Source organism: Thalassophryne amazonica, chromosome 18 (assembly GCF_902500255.1).
Source record: "Thalassophryne amazonica chromosome 18, fThaAma1.1, whole genome shotgun sequence".
NCBI lineage: Eukaryota > Metazoa > Chordata > Actinopteri > Batrachoidiformes > Batrachoididae > Thalassophryne > Thalassophryne amazonica.
In genome coordinates, this window is record NC_047120.1 from 35,500,364 (window position 1) to 35,523,937 (window position 23,574).

A 23,574-nucleotide genomic window follows, 5' to 3' on the forward strand; every position below is an offset into this window, starting at 1 on the left:
TTTTGTCACTGTGTCCAACTACGTCTCGATATATGACAATATGCTCCAGCAACCGAGCATCTTGTCTTTATATTTCATACATTCTGCATCCAAATATATACAAGTTATACAGCTTTCAAATACTTTTATCAATTTAATGACAGCACCAATTAATGGTTATTTTTAGTTTGGTTATTCCTTTGATAGCAGCATGTGGTTGTGGTTGAGTATGGCCATGCTGGGGCTACCTTGGTGGTGCATCTGATGGTCACCTTGTCCAGGGCCATGACTCTGTCCAGTTTTCGCTCGTCCAACTCCCTCATGTACACATCATACAACTCCTGGAGATGTGGTGGGACCAGCAGACTGTGGTCTGGAACATACATTTCAGTAACTCACAACTGTACCTCAATTAACCACCTACAATAAATATCTTATCAGGAGAACCATAGAGAGTAAATTCTGATGGACCCACCGTCAATGAACCGTCTCTGCTGCTGTATGATTTCGTCACACAGATGTCTGTGCTGCTCAAAACGCTGTACCACAAAGTTTTTATGCCGAATGACATTGTCCTTGAGCAGCGCGTGCGACTGCATCTCTGCGTTCTCGATCTCCAGCTCGTGGACTTTGCAGAGGAGACCCAGAACTTCACGTTGCTCCTCTGAGCTCACCCTCCGAGGCAGCAGCTCCTCCAGATGCCGCGCCTGGTCCCTCAGCTCCAGAAACCTGCACTCGAGAACAGTCTTGGAAGCAAACAGAATAGTTCAGAATAAAATCTACAGATAAAAATGTTTGGACATTTACGACCAAAGCCTGTGGCTACAAGGGACGCAAACATATATTTCACCTTCTGTTTGTGGATCTTCTTCTGTTCAGCCATGAGCGTGACAAGGTTTTCTCGAGCTGTGGCCACTTCCTGCGTCTCCGTGTTGTCCGGTGGAGACTCTGGGGAGTCCGAATCCTTTTCACTCTCATCCTTATGCAAACATTCCTTCCTCCTTTCTGCACGCCACTTCCTCCTGCGCCTGTTCCGCTCCTGCTCCCAGCTAAGATATTCAAAAAAATGAATAAATTATGCAAACTTGTTATTTACAACAAAATTCTAATTACTGATTTTCATCTTTGGCTTTTTGAAAATTAAGACATTTTTAAAGGCTGCAGTTATAAATTGCTGACTGAAAAAAAAAGAAATTAATGAAATTAATGAAAGAAAAAAGAAATTAATATTTTCGATGGTAATGGTTGACAGTACTATGATAACTGTATTATGACAATGGTTTGAGTGTTGAATGAAGAATTGCCATATTTTCTGGAGTATAAGTTGCACCTGTCAAAAAGTGCCTCTCGAAAAGGTAAAAACATACAGTATATAAGTAACACAGTAGTACAAGTTGCACATTTTTTCACTGTGGAAGTCACTTTTTAAAGCCGCATGTCCATGGGGTCGAGCTAAACAACAGATAGGAACTCAGTAGCACATGTGCACACCACAGCATGTGCTGTCACTTAACATAAGGGCTTTTTATTCCAAAATAAACAAGATGAATGAATAAATGTGCACTGAACAACATACAGGGATTAAAGTTTTCCATCGCTATGACGGGTTTCCATCAATTGGGGTGCCGAAAGACAGCATTTGTGCTGAGCTGACCTGATGCAGCCTGTATAGAGTTAAAATTGTCTCATTAATATTTGTAAATGCACACAGGGTGATCTACAAATAATCATTGATTTGCAAATGTGTTCAGATATCCACAAATGCAGATTTCATATTTGTAACTTGTAAATTGGTCTTTGCAAATAATGTTGTATTTGCAAATATAAAACTTAATTTGTAAAAAAAAAAAATACATTTGTAAAACTAGAAATTGTATTTGTGAATTGAGTTTCAGCATTTGTGGTTCACCAATTACACGCATTCATCGCTTTCCTCTGCGACGTCATTTTGAGACATTCTTTTCGCAAACACAGATCCACAAACAAATGCCGACTGATTTACAAATAAACACTCATGCACACTGGATATCCACTAGATGGCAGTGTGGTTCCATTCATTGACGTGGCAAACTGAAACTATATGCTCCCGAATGAGAGAAAGAAAGAGTCATCCGGGAGCATATAGTTTCACCAAAATACAAATTTTTTTTCTTTACAAATTAAGTTTTATATTTGCAAATACAGCATTATTTGCAAAGACCAATTTACAAGTTACAAATATGAAATTTGCATTTGTGGATATCTGAACACATTTGCAAATCAATGATTATTTGTAGATCACCCTGTGTGCATGTACAAATATTGAGACAATTTTAACTCCATAAGCCTGTGGTATGTTTGTGTCACAGCGCTGCAGCAACACAGCGTACAGAGCAGAGTTTTACAAACATATTTTTAAACTTTTCTTTTCTTTCAAAGTCTGCTAAAAACCCAGATTCAGATTAACAGTAAACAGTCACGCATTTTTCCTCCAAAATATGCCTAAAATCTCTTCCTGAGACTAGCATGACATAAAATATGCTCATAAAACCTCATTACCTCTCAATCAGGTAGCGCTTTCTACATAAATATACAAATTCCTGATTGTTCCTGCTCAGAGACGAATCCAGATGGAAAGAGGTTGTTGTGGGGTGGGTGACCTTCACAACACCCCTTGATTAAAGGTCCACTTTTGAAAAGATTTTCATACTACTACAACTTATAATAACAATAATACTGTAATAATAATAATTTTATCAACTGAAATGTTTAAATCACTATTACTCTGGGCCTACGTTTTACTGTAGTTCTGGACTAAGTTTAATTGATGAGCCATATAAAAAAATGATATAAATACAACACAATGCTAAAATATCTTTGGCCATATGAGCGTGTACTCACTGGCAGAGTGTGCAGAACAATGTGACCTTCTGACCCTTAGAATAGGTTAAGCTTAGCCATCTTTGAACTTGTTCAAGGTCTGTGTCCCAAGAATGCTCCCAGTGACTTTGAAGGCCCTGACAGTAATATGACTGGACTTATGCTAAGGAAAGACAGACGGACAGATGGACGCAGTCTTCACAATACCTGATGGTCATATTTTGGCCTTCGGTAATAAATAATTTTACTTAATTTAACTCTTCTGTATATCTAAAGTGGGATGTATCTTCTATGTTTGGAAATTACTGGGTCTGTTTGGGGTTGTAGCTTTAAAATCAGGTTCGTTAGGATGAGGAAAGCCAAGAATATGAATATGATTACGGTGCTTGTGGTTAGTAATCTTATCAAACAAATATGTAGGTACTGATATTAATTTTGGTTAAAGGCAAAGAAAAGGTGAAAATGTGCAAAAGAAAACACATTAAGCAGTACAACTAAATTGGGGGGGATTGGGGAAAGATAAGTAATCAAAAACCAAAGCATCCCTGGACATCAAAAACACACAAAAAAACCCTCTGCTGACAAAGGTCCGCTTTCACTAAAAAAGATGAAACAGAAAGTTTGACCACATTACGCCCATTTTGGAATCCCTTCACTGGCTTCCTGTACCTGTGAGATCAGATTTTAAGGTTCTGCTACTAACCTATAAAACTGTTCACGGACTGGCACCTCGAGCTGACCTAATTAAACCCTACGTACCGGCCTTGGCTGTGCGTTCTCAGGGTACGGGACTACTTTGTGTCCCTAGGGTGAATAAAAAGTCTGTGGGTCACAGAGCTTTCTCTTATCATGCCCCTGTTCTCAAAAAAAAATTAAAAAATAAAAATAACTTTATTTATCTGTTAGGGACTTCTGTGGAATGATCTCCCTGCATCAATAAAACAGGCAGATTCAGACTTTCACGTCCAAACTTAAAACACACATATTTTACCTTTTGTATGCCTAGCATAATGGCATAGAATGTTACTATGTTTTTTACTCTTTCAATTCATTTTATTAGGAAACAGAGCGTGGCGCTGCCTCAACTTTATCTAAAGTCTGTGTCTTTTAGTCAAACTTATGGCTAGTGGCTGGTGATCACGTTAGTATTTCTTTTGTTTTTCTTGTTGCTTAATGCTGACAAATTATACTGTATTTGTTGTCTTTCTGATGCTTGATTGTTTTTTCCTCTCTGTTTGAGGTCGGGCTCCATCCAGAGATGGGTGTGGTGTCTGTTTCTGAAACCCTCCTGTCCTGTGCACCAGCAACATTTCCTGTATATTTGTTTTGTAAATTGTTTTGTAATTTGTGTCTGTAGCATGGCCCAAGCAAAGGGTCACCCCTTTGAGTCTGGTCTGCTTGAGGTTTCTTCCTCAGAGGGAGTTTTATTATTATTATTAACAAATGAATGATTTTCCGTATACAAGTTGCATGGGCATAAATGTTGCAGGACCTCCTAAACTAGTAAAAAGAAGAGTGATATACACTGGAAAATGTAGTTATCCCATCTTACAGACAGGCAAACCAATCAAAGTGATCAGTTTTAAACTTGCTCCCTGAGGAGGTTCAGTTCAATAAATATGTTATCTACTATCAAATGTGGGAGGATTAAAAAAAATTAAACTTAAACTGACTCTGCAATGGTCAGCAGGTTTTTGGAGGTGTCTGACTGGATCTCCATTTTGTTGTTTTCCAGCTCCATCAAGCTCTTCCTGATTTCCATCTGTTGGCGGAAGGCATCGAGGAGCTGCTCCCTCAGCTTATCCATCTCAGCTTGGCTTTGCTGGCTGGAATGAGCCTGAACCTCAGCTAAGAGAGAAAATCCGTCAGCTTCGCCACCATTCACACATTCCAACAAGACTGGACAAATTCATCATTATGTAGATTTGACACTTTTGCCCTCTTGTCTGAAGTAGGCAGGATGCTCATTACCCTGGACGTGGCGGATATCAGCCTTGTCTGAACTGAGTTGGCGGCTTGCTTGATCTGAGATCTTCTTTTTCAAACGCTGGATTTCACAGCGCAAGTCTGAGATGATGTTAGTGTACTGAGCAATGTGGTATGACACATTTAGGAGGTTCTTCTTCACCTAAAGAAAAGCACAGGGGGAAAATGTACCTCAAAGTATATTTGACAGCAATATGGCATTTCACCCCAATGATCTTGACCTTCACCCATATGACTGAATCTGGCTGACCTTGCCAAGGGTAATTTTGGAAACGACCAAATTGTGTGCCACATCTGGTTCAAATGTGGTTGAAAATCAATTTCCTTGACCTTTGCCAAAATGAATTTTGCAATGGCAATTTCAAGACCAACCTTTATTGACATACCAAGTTTGGTAAAAATCAGCACAAGGACCAGGGAGGAGCAGGCCAGCAAACAGAAGCAAGCCTGACTCTGAGTCCAATGATGACCTTTGGCAAAACTGCCAAAGGTCTATCAAAGATCTACGCCAAAACAAACCCTTAAAGGACAATGCTAGGGTCAACCTACATGCACACAGCAAGTTTGTTGGAAACTGGTCCAAGCACCTCAAAGAAGTAGTGGAACACACACACACACACACACACATACACACACATTTCTCAAATTACAGCTTGATATATCCATATTATGGCCAAAATATAATTTCACAGAGATACCGCCTGTTCTGAACTTACCCGTGTGCGGATGCTTTTGGCACGGTCGGCGTAAGTTAGTGTGTTACGAGACTCCTCAAAAGCCACAGAGGCGGGGCTAATGTGGGCTATCATGACCGTACGGCTGTTCCCACCTAAAGAGTCCTGTCAATCAAACACAAGAGGAAGAGAGAGGAAAAATCAAACTATAATAGGTATGCGAAATGAGTCTTAAAACACAAATCTGGAAAATGTTGTACCTTCAGTAGGCGGGTCAACTTGCTGTCACGATAGTTGACGTATTTGTTGCCATTTTTATCACTCAGGGCATTAATACAGTTGCCCAATGCAAGGAGGGAACGGTTGATGTGAGCCCCTTCTTTCAAACGCTGACCCCTGTTCTGAGTCTGAGACAAAAACAAACGAGATTATTAATGCAGCATATTTCATTACTGAATCACTGCTGAAAGAATTGGACCACAGCAGCTAATTTAGCTGATCTGAATATCTATGAGTACACGTACACACACACACACACACACACACACACACACACACACACACACACACACACACACACACACACACACACACACACACACACACACACACACTCGTATATCATGTCTCTCATTCTATATTGGTCTGGTAAACAATGCAATGATAAAATTACTTATATAATACTTTTTAATATCAGGATAACTCTGAAAACTTTCCTCTGCTTTTGTCACTAACCGACTATATGAGTTTGACAACGGAGCAGTTGTGAAATATATCAAATGTACAGAAAAATTCATTTACAATTCTATTTATATATTGAGAAAATTGAAGTGTCTTGTGTAAGGACACACAAATCTAACCCAAGTCTGCATACTGGTAGTCCAACCACTTATTCCACTGAGCTACTCTACCTAGAATAGAATAGAATAGACTAGAACAGAACAGAATAGAATAGTCTTTATTGTCAGTGTACGGGGTGGGTGGGGGGGGTACAACAAAATTGGGGGTGCTCCTGCAGAGCTACTGTACACCACAAGAAAAAAAAACAAGACATCTTATAAACCACAGCTTAAAAAGTGACTGTAAACATTTAAGGCAGTGACTGCGAACACTGAACACTATGAATTATACTTACATAACAAGAATGTGGACAGTGACTTAAAAGTGATTTCAACTTTCCCACTCTTTGGGGCTGATTTACTAAAGTGCACACTGAGGACTTCATGCTTGCAATGCGATAGCTAACACAATTGTACATTTGTTTTCCATTATGCATATGCAATTGTGTGTCGACTTGAGTGTTGAACATAGAAATAGGTGACATGCAGTGAGATTTATCAAGATGAAAATGACATATAACAGGTTCTGGTTGCACCTGTATATTGCATGTATAAAACAGGAATGTTAAGTTATTGTACATGACAGACTGCTCTTTCAGCAGCCAAGATGGTGCTGTCTCCTCATAGACTAAAAAAATTTTTTTACAAATCATTCATTGTAAATGTTAGGCATATTTAAAAAGTATAAAGAGAAGTTTATGTTGTGCTTGTTTTGTTAAGATCAAATAAATGCATAACAGGTGGACCATAGTTTTCTGCACTTCTCTGTGCTGACCGCAAACTGCAATAAATTTCATGAAAACTGGTATAAAAATGTGTTTCTCTAACGTGAACCATGTTATAGTTTCCAGTGCACATAACGAAAAAACCTGCAAACAAATTTAATTAATTTTGTCCCCAACACACAGAAACGCATGCATGAGAACACAAAGAACAATCATCTCTGTGCACAGTTCTCTGTGCATTCCACCTGCAGAACGCAACATAATTACTCACCAGCCAGCATGTGAACACGTTCAATTATGTGGCAGAGTTTGTGCATAACAGAGCAAAAGGTGGACAGCTGCAAGTGGTTGACTGAGTTTATTTTTGTGCTGACGGTCATTAACAAACGCAAATCCTCATTTTCCTGCTGTCTACATCATGTTACCACCTGTTATCGTGTGCAGTTATTCTGAGTAAGTCACCTGCAAAACGTTCTCCAACCCAATATGGAAAAGCGTGGACGCCCTCGTCATAAGTGATCTTAGTAAATCAGGCCCTCGGTGTTACTGCTGTCACAGCAGTTATGTTTCCATTCTTGTCCAGCAGATGGCACTGCCTCCTACCATCTGTTCAATACCTTTTTTAAGATTAAAGCCCCAGTCACACTAAGGAAATGTATGAGGAACTGATTCTAGACCTTCGTGTTTGTTTCTGTCCAACAAAAGTAATTTTCCCATCCGCAAAATGTACACCTTGTCAGCTGATGTCCAACCACATCCATCTGAAAGTTTTGGCATGTTCAAAATTTTAAGTGGATATCAGGCAGAGAACTTTGCTGCTGCTTGTGTGTGTGTGTTTTTTTGTTTGTTTTGTTTTTTTTTCCGTTTTGCCGCTTGTCCTCTCCGTGTTATTTATTTTTCCTACTGTTGTCTGGCTGTTCATTCTGGTGTTCTGATTCGTCAAAAGTAAAGCAAGCAGAGAAATGACTGACAGGGTACATGAGTCCAGCTCCATGTCTGAAAGAAACAGACAGTAGAGGGCTGCATTGGGATTGGGTCCCGCGGGACCCAACGCAAATCTTGCGGGAGAACTTCGAACTTCGATGTGGGTGGCTAAAAATAAACACTGCGGGAACAAAAGTGACAAGATGACTCAGTCAACAAAGGAGAAGAGTGCAAAGTATGCATGTCCACACGCTACTTTCATCTTAAATAATTTAACAGGAGCAGTGGACATTACAGGAGCAAAGAGAGCGACGCAGACACAGCGCAGTGAGTCTGTGTCTCTCTGTGCTACAGTGCAGCGAGTTACTGCACGCCCTTATATGGGTATGCAGTAACTGAAGTGTCACATGAAACTGTCTTTAAACTGAAAACAACCAAATAGTAATGCTATTCCTGATCAGTGTGTCAAAAGACATACAGGCCAGGGATTTAACAAAACAAACAATCCCATGAATTTCTTTACTAATAGCCTAAATGACGTGTTTTCTCCCACGGGACGGCGGAATACACAAAATCAACACATCTCTATTATTGTGTGCTCTCTCACAGGTGCAGGTGGGACTGGACACACCCACTGTGGGAGCAGGTGGGACTGTAACACACATGCTGCTGGTGCAGGCCGAAATGGTCAGAATTTCAGCGGAAGCAGGCGGGAGTGGGATGAAGAATTTAGTCCCGCGCAGGGCTAGACAGCATGCTCTCTCTTTGTTTGTCTCTCACTCTGTATCTCTGTCTGTCTCTTGCTGTCTCTCGTGCGCTCTCTCTCTCTCTCTGTCTATCTCTTGCTCTCTCTCTCTCTGACTGGGGCTTAATCAACTGTCACTCAAACCTCAAATAGAAAATGGCACACTAAAGTAGACTCTGCATTAACAATAAAAAAGCAGAAACACAAAAGTATGATAACTCCTGTGCTCTTGTTAAAAGAATATGTGAAGTTTCTGCTAAACATTTTATTTGCATTGCCTTTGTATGTTGAGAATGTAACTCACGAGAGTGCATTTTGTGATGCTGTTGAGCATCTTGTTGCACTGTAGGTGATTAAAAAAGCCCATTTGCCATCGAGCTGTTGTATTACTCCACATCCATAAACTACATACTGAGCCGTAATGTCACATATAAAGAGGCTTTTATTCAAGTCTCCTGAAGTTTATAGGACCCTCAATCCTCTAGACTGTTGTCAGGAAACAGTGCCAAGCTTCCCTGGCGAGCTGACTACACTTAGAGCCCACACTGTGTCCAATGTGCGTGAAAAATGGATCCTTATTCTGTGCAGTCTGTCTGTACGGGTGAGAGATTGAAAGGAAGAGCAGCCAAATCTTTCGACTTGAACAGAGTTTGGCATAAATGTTGCTTTCAGATATCCAAATGCCACACAGGCAGCTACTAATTACTGCACAATCCACCTCCAGATTCTGGACATAATCACACCTGTGCTGCTCGTTCAGAGCCGGCGAGGTCGATCATGAAGAGGCGTGCAAAACGGACCTCCTGCAGGACATCTCGGCAGCGACTCTGCTGCCTGATGGCCACCTGTAGCACAGCGTGGGAGCGGGACGACGTCTTATTAGCTGCTGTGGGCTCCTGTGTGCGCTGCTTGTTACCTTTCACCAGCAGTTCCATAATCTGGCAACATACATGTAGAATGCATCAGTGCATGTGCTGATTGAAATCTGCACGTTTTGATGTCATTAATGTACCTCACCTCTTGGGCGTTGATGGTCGACACTTCGGTGATGCCAGCTACCTGAATCATTCCCTTACTGTCTTCTCTCAAGTCCAAAATACCAGAGGAGGGGTTCAGCAGGTCACGGATCATCTCATTGTAGATCTAAGGTCACATGCAAGCAAAACAAAATGCATGTTATCTGCTGATCACAGCAACACTGTCCACCTGCCACAAAAAAAAAAAAAAAAAATTAGGAAACATGATAAATCAGCACCACTCAGGAACAAAATGCAGAACACATCTGCTCTGCAATATGACTCAGTTGCATGTATTATATAGTGTTCCCAGTAAATCTTTTGTGACAAAATACTGGAATTAAACTAGTCAATTGCTATACTGCAGAACCATCCATACATTTTCTGAACCCGTTAGGGGTAATGGGGGCTGGAGTCTATCCCACCCATCAATAGGCGAGAGGCGGGGTACACCCCTGACTACGCGCACTTCTCCTGCCCCCCACCCCACCATCACCACCACCAACACCACCCCATCCCCCCGCCACTCCTCTTCACTGCAGCTCTCCTGCAAGCTCGCGGCTGTGCGGGAGACTGCTGCAGCCACCCCACACTCACACTGTCTCAATTCGGATGACGGAATGTCTTAAAGTTTAACGTACATAAACAATCAAATGTATATGTGCGGTGTTTTAATTCTGATGCGTGCCATTATTATGCTGAACTAGTAATAATTGTGGATTGGGTGTGATATGAGTTGGCCCTTTTAGGGATCAATAAAGTTGTTTGAATCTTGAATCTTGTTTACCCCAAGAGATGGCAAGGGAGTGTAAATCCCAGTTGTCAAGCCAAGTCAATTCAAACCTGGGAGCGGGCACCAATGCTGCAATTCGCTGCATCCACGACAATGGAACCGCCTTAGCAACCACTCAAGCAGACAACCTTCTCATCCTCACATCTCAGCCAGGAGAATCGTAGGCATTCCCTTGGCCTTCTCCAGCTACTGGGGTGTTCAGCCCTCAGATACCGCCACACTGGATTATGTATAGAGAAACGTGCCCAATGACCAAAATGTCATAGCTGATCCTGCCTCACAATGCAAAACACTCCTCGTCAAAGAACAACACTCCAGTCATCAAAGAAGCATAAACGTGAAGGGAAACAAAATTGTGACCGGCAAAGGCGTACTGGAATCTGCAACGTCACTTCTAGGTGACACTAATTCTTACACACAGTAGCTTTAAGAGTTAAAACAGTTATGTTTTGTTTGTTTTGCAGAAACTGTAACTTTGGTTGGAACAGTGATCGGACAGTGAAATTGATGATTCTTTAACAAATTGCGAGGAAAAAGGCATCAAATATCCACATAAAAGCTGCACATAGGAAGTAACATTCTGAAAAGTGATAGTGACTGGGAACATTTTTATTTATTTATTTATTTTTTTGCTAAAGTAGAACCCAGCAGCAGAAAAAACTCCTGACAGTTGGGTATTTATTCTAAAAGTGTTTTTGTTGTTAAGGAAGTTTGGGGAAAATAAAAGATTTTTCGTGTCATTAATTAGGGTTAGGGTTAGCAAGTTTGCAGAATTGCACAGTGTGTGTATTTGCTCCAGTATATGTTTATGCGCACTTTATACATTACGAAAAGGAGGGGATGACTGAAAAGAGAAAAGGATGCATACATCACACCAGCTGTAAAACGCCATTTTAACTGGCTTGTGGTTGCGCAGCAGCGCGACAGATTGCTCCTTGGAAACTGCAAACATGCACGTCACACAGCAGCTTTTAGTCAAGACTCATAAATTGAACAGTTCAATACACATCAGGGAACATCCACAATTTCTGATTGGCATTTTAATTTGAAAATTTCCACATCTGCCTACCCTCGAGTGCTGCTAAAAAGCGGCGCTTCAATAACAATGTCAATCACCAAACATAATGATAGTGTGTGGAGCAGAAATACTCTGTGTAATTTTAACATCCGCTATAAACTTTCCTCTCAGTGATTGTACCCTAGTGTGCTGGTTTCCATTTTTGTGCTGAAGGCTGAATGTTCTTTTCATAAAATTTATTCCTGTCGATGCTTATTTCTTTCCCTTTGTCTTTCTTGTTATCTAACCTTTTTTTCTTGCATTTTTGTGACCTCCTGCTGATGAGTCTGACTCGTTCTTTACTTGTACGCTGCATGTTCTTCATATTTGCCTTCCAGAAGATAATACATCACAACTACATTTTTCATTGCAAATATAAAATGAAGCCTTCATTTTCAGTGCTGTTTTCATTATTTTGAAATTCACATGAACAGAACATACTGTGCACTGGCAGCTGGATGTGAAAATAAGAATGATTACAATAATTCTGAGGAAAAACTCTGAAAAGACCAAGCCCCAACCTCCTGTGCTGATAAACGAAGCCAACATGGATGTGGCAAATTTTGTAGATCTATGAATGGCTCCGTACTGCACTGCTGTCCGAGGTGCACAAACCGAGGACACACCAGATCTCTGTAGGCTGGATTTACCTCTTTTTGATGTGCTCGGTGAACCAACTGACCATATTATGTGGTTCAGACATTGGCCACCTTTGCTTTAACCCACTCACTTACCTGTTCTGTCGTGGCATGATGACAAATCCGTAAGGAAAACATTGCGACATTAAGCATCCTTTAAGGCAGGAGTGATGGAGTTTTTAACAATATTATCTCAGTGCTAAATTTGATTGCTGTTATGTATTAAGTACTGAATTGCACAGTGAGGCGTGACCGTATGGCGTGCAAAAATGTTGGTGAGCGAAAGATGGAAAGTTTGTTTGTCAAATGTGTCTTTTTAGCATATCTCTATGTGAGGACATAAGCAGCCCTTTGTACATAGACGTTTGCATTCATATAACATTAATACAACCTGAGGTAATTCCTGATTGTTTAACAGAAAAAAAGGTGCACAATACCTGGATGCGCATATTCAGCATATGGTGGTCTCAGTTACCCACTAGAGGAGCCATCTGCCTTTGTCTGCTGGCAGATGCACGGTGGTCCTGAACACATCGGACTACGAGGCCAAGATCAACAACTTGCTCAGTGACTCCAATACATAAGCGCATCTGAAGAGAGACCCCACAAGCGGCTATAAGAAGAAAATCATTAACTACCTCCAAAACCTGGAGAAAGAGGGACTCATCGACAGTCAGGCATACTACAGACTGTACCCTGGGGACACCACTCCATGCATCTATGGACTGCCCAAAATCCACAAACAGGACGTGCCACTCAGGCCTATTGTATGTAGCACTGATTCCATCACGTACAATTTGGCCAAGCACCTCAAGTGGATTTTGGCTCCTCTAGTGGGTAACTCAGATCACCATGTGGAGAACACACAAGATTTTGTGATCAAGATCAAGGACCTTCAGCTGTAGACAGATGAAAATATGGTGTCATTTGATGTAACATCGTTGTTCACCTGCATCCCCACTGCGGAGGCCATCACAGCTGTGAGGCAGAGGCTGTTGGAGGATGCACCTCTACTTGAAAGGACCAAACTTACACCAGACCACATCTGCCATCTCTTGAAGATCTGTCTCAACACCACGTATTTCCTCTTTAGGGGGAATTACTACAGGCAGATCCATGGTTGTGTGATGGGGTCTCTGGTATCCCCCATTGTGGCCAATCTGTACATGGAGCCAGTGGAGAAGAGAGCCTTGGAGTCATTCATGGGCATCGCTCCCAGTCACTGGTTCAGATATGTCGATGACACATGGGTTAAAATCAAGCAACAGGAAGTGGAGGCCTTTACAGAGCACATCAACTCGGTGGACTCCAATATCAAGTTCACACGTGAGGATGCCAGAAACAACCATTTAGCCTTCTTGGACTGTGATGTTACGATTGGAGAGAACAGGCAGCTCCAGACAGGGGTTTACAGAAAACCCACTCACACTAACCAATATCTGCTCTTTGGTTCAAACCACCCCCTTGAACACAAGCTCAGGGTGATCAGGACTCTTTAACACAGAGCCCTACAGGTGCCCACAACTACAGAGGGAAGGGCTAAAGAGCAACAACATGTCCGGAAAGCCCTCACAGTATGTGGTTACCCACGATGGTCCCTGGATAAAGTGCAAAAGTCTCAAAGAACAAAGAGACAAGACAGACAGGAGACGGAGCCAAGAAGAAGAGGAGTGTCTCTCCCTTATTTAGCAGGAGTAGGGGAAAACTAGAGAGGATCTTCAGACAGTACAAAATCCCAGTTTACTTTAAAACTGTTAACACCTTGAGACAGAAATTAGTTCACCCTAAGGACAGGATCCCTAGTTACAAACAGAGCAATGTAGTGTATTCTACTAGATGTCAGGAAAACTGTAACGAACACTACATAGGTGAGACTAAGCAGCCGTTACACAAAAGGCTATACCAGCACTACAGAGAGGGCACAAGTGGACCTCAGTCTGCAGTTCATCTCCACCTTAAAGACACTAATCACATGTTTGAGGACAAGGAAGTTAAAAATCTTAGCCAGAGAAAAGGAAATGGTTTGAGAGAGGAGTGTAGGAGGCATTTTATGTGAAACAGTTGAAACCCAGCCTTAACCGGGGAGGGAGTCTGAGACACGCTTTGTCTCTTGTTTACAATGGAGTACTCAGGTCAAAGCAGTTTCCGTCTTTTGTTCATGGCAATGAGTCATTCACATCATCAGGAGAGTCGTCAGGGGAGCCGTCAGGAGAGGCGTCCATCCCATCATTAGGAGGGACAGCTGCCCTGTCATTAGGAGGGTGCTAACTAGAGCACAATAGGTGCTAATTAGAGCTATTGTTTATTCACTAGCCTATAGCAGTCTGCCTCTCGGTAGGAGCGGTCTGGTTAGGTTTAAAACTCCAGCTTTTGTGGCTTCTGTTTATTCTTCTCTACAAGAGTCAAGACAGAAGGCAGACGACCAGAGCAAGAATTTTAGCTGAGGAAGCTTCTATGATTTGAAGCGAAACGTCCTCGCGTCAAGCAACCCAGTCCAGTCGAAGATTCAAGCTTCTCTACTGGTATTGTAGCATTATTAGTTATTATTACTATTATTATTATTGCTATTATTATTAATATATAAACACAATAAATTAAAAATATTATAATTTGTAATACATTTGATTCTTTTATGACAACAAACGCTGAGCCATTAATTATTATACATAAAACATGCACAAACATGCTGAAATGCCAGCAGCTTAATGCTAACTTTAACACTGAAAACGCCATAGACATACTAACGCATTAGCATCAGCGTTAGCATAAAATACATCTATCAACTGTTTCAGAAGACCATAAAAGGTCAGTTGAACATAAAAAAGTAAATATTCCTCACAGACATATGCTCTTTAGGGTTTTCGTGGGGAAAAATTAAGATAAAGCAAAATAAAACAAATGAAACCAATGAAGCAGTAGCTCAAAGCACTCCTTCATTGGTTCAAGATTCAAAGCAAAGCTCGGTTGGCTATATGGAAGAAACAAAACATTTGCAGTAAAACAAAGTTATTTAGCAACTAATCAATGACTAAATTAGTTGACAACTATTTAAATAGTAAGTCAGTCCCTTCGGCTGCTCCCTTGTTTACACTTGGGGTCACCACAGCAAATCCAAGGTGAATCTGCATGTTGAATTGGCACAGGTTTTACGCTGGATGCCCTTCCTGACGCAACTCCACATTACATGGAGAAATGTGGCAGGGGTGGGATTTGAACCCGGAACCTTCTGCACTGAAACCAAGTGCATTAACCACTTGGCCACCACTCCTGTAGTTGACAACTATTTTAATAATCGATTTTAATCGATTAACTCGATTAGTTGTTTCAGCTCTACGTGACAATGACGTTTAGTCAATGGACTTGTGTTGTTTGTGTTCAGACTTCAAGTGGCCGCTTCAGACACACTCCTTTTGAATATTTGTTAATTAGGAAGCTTAAACATAAAACATCCTTTTAATCAGCAGCTAATGAGCCATCACTGCACAAGAAACTGGGCTCGGCTGTTTTTTATCATTTCCTCACTTGGTCAGAACAGACGGACACATGCCAGCAGCCCGGCTACGACTACAGCCACGGCCACGGCTCAGAGCGCTCACCATAGTCAAACAAACCAGTCGCTGGGGGAGTAACACGCTGGGGGTGGTCAGATGTGTCTGTGAGACAAATATGTTGGGGTGCATCTTGGAAAAACTGTGTTGGGGTGTGTGTCCGGGTGTTTGCATAACGTGTCCTATACACACAATTATAACGCGCACGCTGTCCTTTCTCATTGACAAAAAGCACCACGGTTCAGCACCGTGGACAGCTCCTGCAGAAGTGACTACAAAAAGGATGACAGTCTTATAACGTCATGCCGTATACACATGGCTGTACCACAACAACGTTGCTACCATTGTGCACGTGTGCATCAGTGCTTTTCATAAAAGATTCTCATATCTGACTGCAAGACTGTCAGCAACTCTATTAAATCACAGACAGCCTTGTCTCTGTGTGACTGAGGCTTAAGTAAAGTGTGTGAGATGTGTTCTGACCTCCAGATAAGACATGGAGACACTGTACTGCATGTCATCACTGGTTTCTTCAATTGCACGGAACAGGTCGTTCAACGTTCGCACGTAGATGCCAGGCTCCTTGTCTGTTCCCAACATGGTGTATGTTTTCCCACAACCTGAAAGAGAAACCAAATGCAATACTTTTGGTTCAATAATAATTGCCATTTGCTGTATTTATTCATTAGTAATGAGACAAAAAGCTCCTTCTAAATCTTCAAGCTAAGTTCATGTTTGCCATCAAAGGGCATTTCTATTATAATGTTGAACAGCTAGAATCACAACAAGGAAGACAGCAAGGCTCAGGTAAGAACAACAGTAAGTAAAGCCCTGGTCCCACCAAATAATGAAGCTCGAATAATAAGCCACAGCATGGTTTTTTACTATGAGAGGGTTTATTCATCTATCGTGGGAGAATGGTGGCTCTGAGAGGTATTATCTTCAGTTAATGAGGCTCTGAGCGTGGCGCTAATTTCAAGATGTTCAAAATTTAGCAACAACAGCATGGGGCAGTTTGTGTAAGAGTTACGACAACTAATGAGAATTTTATAGGCATGTGCGTGGTGCTTACGAGGCTGCTAAAACCCCATTATCCATATATATATATATATATATATATATATATATATATAAATATAAATAACCCCTGGCAATAATTATGGAATCACCGGCCTTGGAGGATGTTCATTCAGTTGTTTAATTTTGTAGAAAAAAACAGATCACAGACATGACACAAAACTAAAGTCATTTCAAATGGCAACTTTCTGGCTTTAAGAAACACTATAAGAAATCAGGAAAAATAATTGTGGCAGTCAGTAATGGTTACTTTTTTAGACCAAGCAGAGGGAAAAAAATATGGACTCACTCAATTCTGAAGAATAAATTATGGAATCACCCTGTAAATTTTCATCCCCAAAACTAACACCTGCATCAAATCAGATCTGCTTGTTAGTCTGCATCTAAAAAGGAGTGATCACACCTTGGAGAGCTGTTGCACCAAGTGGACTGACATGAATCATGGCTTCAACACGAGAGATGTCAATTGAAACAAAGGAGAGGATTATCAAACTCTTAAAAGAGGGTAAATCATCACGCAATGTTGCAAAAGATGCTGGTTGTTCACAGTCAGCTGTGTCTAAACTCTGGACCAAATACAAACAACATGGGAAGGTTGTTAAAGGCAAACATACTGGTAGACCAAGGAAGAAATCAAAGCGTCAAGACAGAAAACTTAAAGCAATATGTCTCAAAAATCGAAAATGCACAACAAAACAAATAAGGAACGAATGGGAGGAAACTGGAGTCAACGTCTGTGACCGAACTGTAAGAAACCACCTAAAGGAAATGGGATTTACATACAGCAAAGCTAAACGAAAGCCATCATTAACACCTAAACAGAAAAAAAAACAAGGTTACAATGGGCTAAGGAAAAGAAATCATGGACTGTGGATGACTAGATGAAAGTCATATTCAGTGATGAATCTCGAATCTGCATTGGGCAAGGTGATGATGCTGGAACTTTTGTTTGGTGCCATTCCAATGAGATTTATAAAGATGACTGCCTGAAGAGAACATGTACATTTCCACAGTCATTGATGATATGGGGCTGCATGTCAGGTAAAGGCACTGGGGAGATGGCTGTCATTACATCATCAATAAATGCACAAGTTTACGTTGATATTTTGGACACTTTTCTTATCACATCAATTGAAAGGATGTTTGGGGATGATGAAATCATTTTTCAAGATGATAATGCAATTTGCCATAGAGCAAAAACTGTGAAAACATTCCTTGCAAAAAGACACATAGGGTCAATGTCATGGCCTGCAAATAGTCCGGATCTTAATCCAATTGAAAATCTTTGGTGGAAGTTGAAGAAAATGGTCCATGACAAGGCTCCAACGTGCAAAGCTGATCTGGCAACAGCAATCAGAGAAAGTTGGAGCCAGATTGATGAAGAGTACTGTTTGTCACTCATTAAGTCCATGCCTCAGAGACTGCAAGCTGTTATAAAAGCCAGAGGTGGTGCAACAAAATACTAGTGATGTGTTGGAGCGTTCTTTTGTTTTTCATGATTCCATAATTTATTCCTCAGAACTGAGTGAGTCCATATTTTTTCCTCTGCTTGGTCTAAAAAAGTAACCGTTACTGACTGCCACAATCTTTTTTTCTTGATTTCTTATAGTGTTTCTTAAAGCCAGAAAGTTGCCATTTGAAATGACTTTAGTTTTGTGTCATGTCTGTGATCTGCTTTTTTTCTACAAAATTAAACAACTGAATGAACATCCTCCGAGGCCGGTGATTCCATAATTTTTGCCAGGGGTTGTATATAAATGATCAAGCTGCAATATTTAAAATCAAATATACAGTAGTGTTCAGAATAATAGTAGTGCTATGTGACTTAAAAGATTAATCCAGGTTTTGAGTATATTTCTTATTGTTACATGGGAAACAAGGTACCAGTAGATTCAGTAGAGTCTCACAAATCCAACAAGACCAAGTATTCATGATATGCACACTCTTAAGGCTATGAAATTGGGCTATTAGTAAAAAAAAAAGTAGAAAAGGGGGTGTTCACAATAATAGTAGTGTGGCATTCAGTCAGTGAGTTCTTCAATTTTGTGGAACAAACAGGTGTGAATCAGGTGCCCCCTATTTAAGGATGAAGCCAGCAGCCACCTGTTGAACATGCTTTTCTCTTTGAAAGCCTGAGGAAAATGGGACGTTCAAGACATTGTTCAGAAGTACAGCATAGTTTGATTAAAAAGTTGATTGGAGAGGGGAAAACTTATACGCAGGTGCAAAAAATTATAGGCTGTTCATCTACAATGATCTCCAATGCTTATAGTGGACAAAAAAAACAGAGATGCGTGGAAGAAAATGGAAAACAACCATCAAAATGGATACAAGAATAACCAGAATGGCAAAGGCTCACCCACTGATCAGCTCCAGGATGATCAACGACAGTCTGGAGTTACCTGTAAGTGCTGTGACAGTTAGAAGACACCTGTGTGAAGCTAATTTATTTGCAAGAATCCCCCGCAAAGTCCCTCTGTTAAATAAAAGACATGTGCAGAAGAGGTTACAATTTGCCAAAGAACACATCAACTGGCCTAAAGAGAAATGGAGGAATATTTTGTGGACTGATGAGAGTAAAATTGTTCTTTTTGGGTCCAAGGGCTGCAGACAGTTTGTGAGACAACCCCCAAACTCTGAATTCAAGCCACAGTTCACAGTGAAGATAGTGAAGCATGGTGGTGCAAGCATCATGATATGGGCATGTTTCTGCTACTATGGTGTTGGGCCTATATATCGCATACCAGGTATCATGGATCAGTTTGGATATGTCAAAATACTTGAAGAGGTCATGTTGCCTTATGCTGAAGAGGTCATGCCCTTGAAATGGGTGTTTCAACAAGACAATGACCCCAAGCACACTAGTAAACGAGGAAAATCTTGGTTCCAAACCAACAAAATTAATGCCTCGCAGATGTGAAGAAATCATGAAAAACTGTGGTTATACAACTAAATACTAGTTGAGTGATTCATAGGATTACTAAAAAAGCAGTTTGAACATAACTGTTTTGAGTTTGTAGAGTCAACAGCAGATGCTACTATTATTGTGAACACCCCCTTTTCTACTTTTTTTTACTAATAGCCCAATTACATAGCCTTAAGAGTGTGCATATCATGAATGCTTGGTCTTGTTGGATTTGTGAGAATCTACTGGTACCTTGTTTCCCATGTAACAATAAGAAATATACTCAAATCCTGGATTCATCTTTTTAGTCACATAGCACTACTATTATTCTGAACACTACTGTATATATATATATATATATATATATATATATATATATATATATATATATATATATATATATATATATATATATAATTATTTTGTAGTGGATTATAATCATTTTCTGCCAAACCTTGGATGCTGAAAAGACCTCCAATCACTTCTGGAATTACAGAAGACTGTTTAATCTTGATGCTTTTTCCCCCTTTCCTGCTCCATGAGGAAACAAGTGTGGAAGGGGTGTGGGAATGGTGGAGGGTAGGACCAAATGTTGCGCTACACAACACTGTGTGGCTCTACGTGGCTTAGCATGGCTGATACAAGCCATTCGAGGCTCAAATGACCAGTCGTCGTGGCTCACTAGAGGCTGCTACGTGGCACATGCGGGGTACAGAGAGGCACACAAAGGTGCCTTAGTAGTGGATACGTGATAGATGAAAACGTGGGTCTTTCTTTGAATAATCACTACACACCCATGTGTGGGCCATTATTCATGGCTTATTATTCAGTGGGACCGAGGCTTAAGTCCCTTCAGCTTCTCCCCTTGTTTTACTCAGGGTCACCACAGCAGATCTGATTTGGCTCTGAATGTTGATTTGGCACAAATTTTACACAGGATGCTCTCCTTGATGCAACATCATATTACATGGAGAATGGGCAGGAGTGGCCTTGAACAAGGAACCTTCTGCACTGGAAACAAGCACACTTAATCACTTGACCACCACATTTTGTGAGGAAAGCCTGCACACATTTCGCTCCGGTTTGACATTTTCGTCTGTTCAGTGGCAACAAGAAGCCTTGTTGCTACTTGCAGGGTCCTGCTGAATACTAAGGTCACTGTTGCTTGACTCACAAACAAAGCAATCATCAAATGTAAGGAGAGCTCTCAGAGACTTTTGAAGTGAGCTTATTCTTTGATGAATAAATAACAACACAACACACAAAAGGAGCAAATCAATGAATTGTGCAGACTGCAAAAATCTACCAGAAGGACCGTTTTCTTAACACAAACACAAAAGCTTGATGTTCAAATAATTACTATCCTGAATCAACCTATCAAATGCCTTAACAAATTGGAATGTTCTGACAGTTGTGTTAGACATTTTATTGTGTATACGAGGTCTGTCACTAAAGTAACGGTCCTTTTTATTTTTTTCAAAAACTATATGGATTTCATTCATGTGTTTTTACGTCAGACATGCTTGAACCCTCGTGCGCATGCGTGAGTTTTTCCACGCCTGTCGGTGACGTCATTCGCCTGTGACCACTCCTTGTGGGAGGAGTCGTCCAGCCCCTCGTCGGAATTCCTTTGTCTGAGAAGTTGCTGAGAGACTGGCGCGTTGTTTGATCAAAATTTTTTCTAAACCTGTGAGACACATCGAAGTGGACACGGTTCGAAAAATTAAGCTGGTTTTCAGTGAAAATTTTAACGGCTGATGAGAGATTTTGAGGTGATTCTGTCGCTTTAAGGACTTCCCACGGTGCGAGACGTCGCGCAGCGCTCTCAGCCGCCGTCGTCAGCCTGTTCAAGCTGAAAACCTCCACATTTCAGGTTCTATTGTTCCAGGACGTCGTGAGAGAACAGAGAAGTTTCAGAAGAAGTCGGTTTCAGCATTTTATCCGGATATTCCACTGTTAAAGGAGATTTTTTTAATGAAAGACGTGCAGACGGATTGCAGCGTCGGCTCGCAGCCGCCGCGACGCTCCGCCACAGGAAAAACACCTCTGTTGAAAGCCTTAAGGACAAGTTGGAACATGTCCTGCCTGTTAAACAATTTCTCATATACTCACTCCACTGAAAGCCATCACAAGCCGCCTGGATTTTACAAATGGTTATCAACACGGAGGTGTTTTTCCTGTGCGGCCGAACCGCGTCGGCTGCGTCCCGACGCGCGGATCCGTCCGCACGTCTTTCATTAAAAAAATCTCCTTTAACAGTGGAATATCCGGATAAAATGCTGAAACCGACTTCTTCTGAAACTTCTCTGTTCTCTCACGACGTCCTGGATCAATAGAGCCTGAAATGTGGAGGTTTTCAGCTTGAAACAGGCTGACGACGGCTCCTGAGAGCGCTGAGCGACGTCTCGCACCGTGGGAAGTCCTTAAAGCGACAGAATCACCTCAAAATCTCTCATCAGCCGTTAAAATTTTCACTGAAAACCAGCTTAATTTTTCGAACCGTGTCCACTTCGATGTGTCTCACAGGTTTAGAAAAAATTTTGATCAAACAAAGCGCCAGTCTCTCAGCAACTTCTCAGACAAAGGAATTCCGACGAGGGGCTGGACGACTCCTCCCACAAGGAGTGCTCACAGGTGAATGACATCACCGACAGGCGTGGAAAAACTCACGAATGCGCACGAGGGTTCAAGCATGTCTGACGTAAAAACATATGAATGAAATCCATAGTTTTTGAAAAAAATAAAAAGGACCCTTACTTTATTGACAGCCCTCGTATGAGTGTTAAAATCCCTGTTTCCTCACAAGTGGTGACAAAGTGAAGTGATTCTCAGACAGATGGCAGAAGAAGGCTGCGCAGTAGAAAGCCAGACGGTTAAACTCAGGGAAACAGCACTTGACTCTTCTTTGACAGTCTGCCTCTACCCACTGACAAAGTGGGAGGAAGAACATGTCTAGTTTTCCACTCAAAATTAATAACAAGACAGATGACAGCAAAATGCCTCCCTGCATTCCTGAGAGGATGCTGAAAGTCTGCACACTCTCAGACACACACCTGTGGGTCCGTAGGCAAATACGGTGGCGTTATAGCCTGATATGAGGCCCTCAATCAGCCCTTTGGTTGTAGCTCGGTACACCTCCTCCTGCACAGGCCGAAAAGTGACAAATGAAAAAGTGATACAAAGCATTCTACAACCCCTGGCAAAAAATTATGGAATCACCGGCCTCGGAGGATGTTCATTCAGTTGTTTAATTTTGTAGAAAAAAGCAGATCACAGACATGACACAAAACTAAAGTCATTTCAAATGGCAACTTTCTGGCTTTAAGAAACACTATAAGAAATCAAGAAAAAAAGATTGTGGCAGTCAGTAACGGTTACTTTTTTAGACCAAGCAGAGGAAAAAAATATGGAATCACTCAATTCTGAGGAAAAAATTATGGAATCACACTGTAAATTTTCATCCCCCAAATTAACACCTGCATCAAATCAGATCTGCTCATTGACATTGACCCTATGCCATGACATTGACCCTATGTGTCTTTTTGCAAGGAATGTTTTTGCAGTTTTTGCTCTATGGCAAGATGCATTATCATCTTGAAAAATGATTTCATCATCCCCAAACATCCTTTCAATTGTCCAAAATATCAACATAAACTTGTACATTTATTGATGATGTAATGACAGCCATCTCCCCAGTGCCTTTACCTGACATGCAGCCCCATATCATCAATGACTGTGGAAATTTACATGTTCTCTTCAGACAGTCATCTTTATAAATCTCATTGGAAAGGCACCAAACAAAAGTTCCA

General features: G+C 41.1%; 1 protein-coding gene across 1 annotated transcript in view; it reads right to left on the reverse strand.

Annotated features, from left to right (window-relative positions):
• The window catches only part of kif19 (kinesin family member 19), a 119,014-nt gene that overhangs the window by 22,531 nt on the left and 72,909 nt on the right, over positions 1-23,574 (reverse strand). The window contains exons 4-14 of the mRNA XM_034194719.1: positions 22,819-22,906; positions 16,267-16,403; positions 9,749-9,874; positions 9,475-9,669; positions 5,759-5,905; positions 5,541-5,663; positions 4,810-4,966; positions 4,512-4,686; positions 830-1,028; positions 455-725; positions 228-352 (exon numbers count right to left, since the gene is read on the reverse strand). Coding sequence (XP_034050610.1) covers positions 228-352; positions 455-725; positions 830-1,028; positions 4,512-4,686; positions 4,810-4,966; positions 5,541-5,663; positions 5,759-5,905; positions 9,475-9,669; positions 9,749-9,874; positions 16,267-16,403; positions 22,819-22,906 — 1,743 coding nt within the window. The remainder of the gene's footprint in view (positions 1-227; positions 353-454; positions 726-829; positions 1,029-4,511; positions 4,687-4,809; positions 4,967-5,540; positions 5,664-5,758; positions 5,906-9,474; positions 9,670-9,748; positions 9,875-16,266; positions 16,404-22,818; positions 22,907-23,574) is intronic.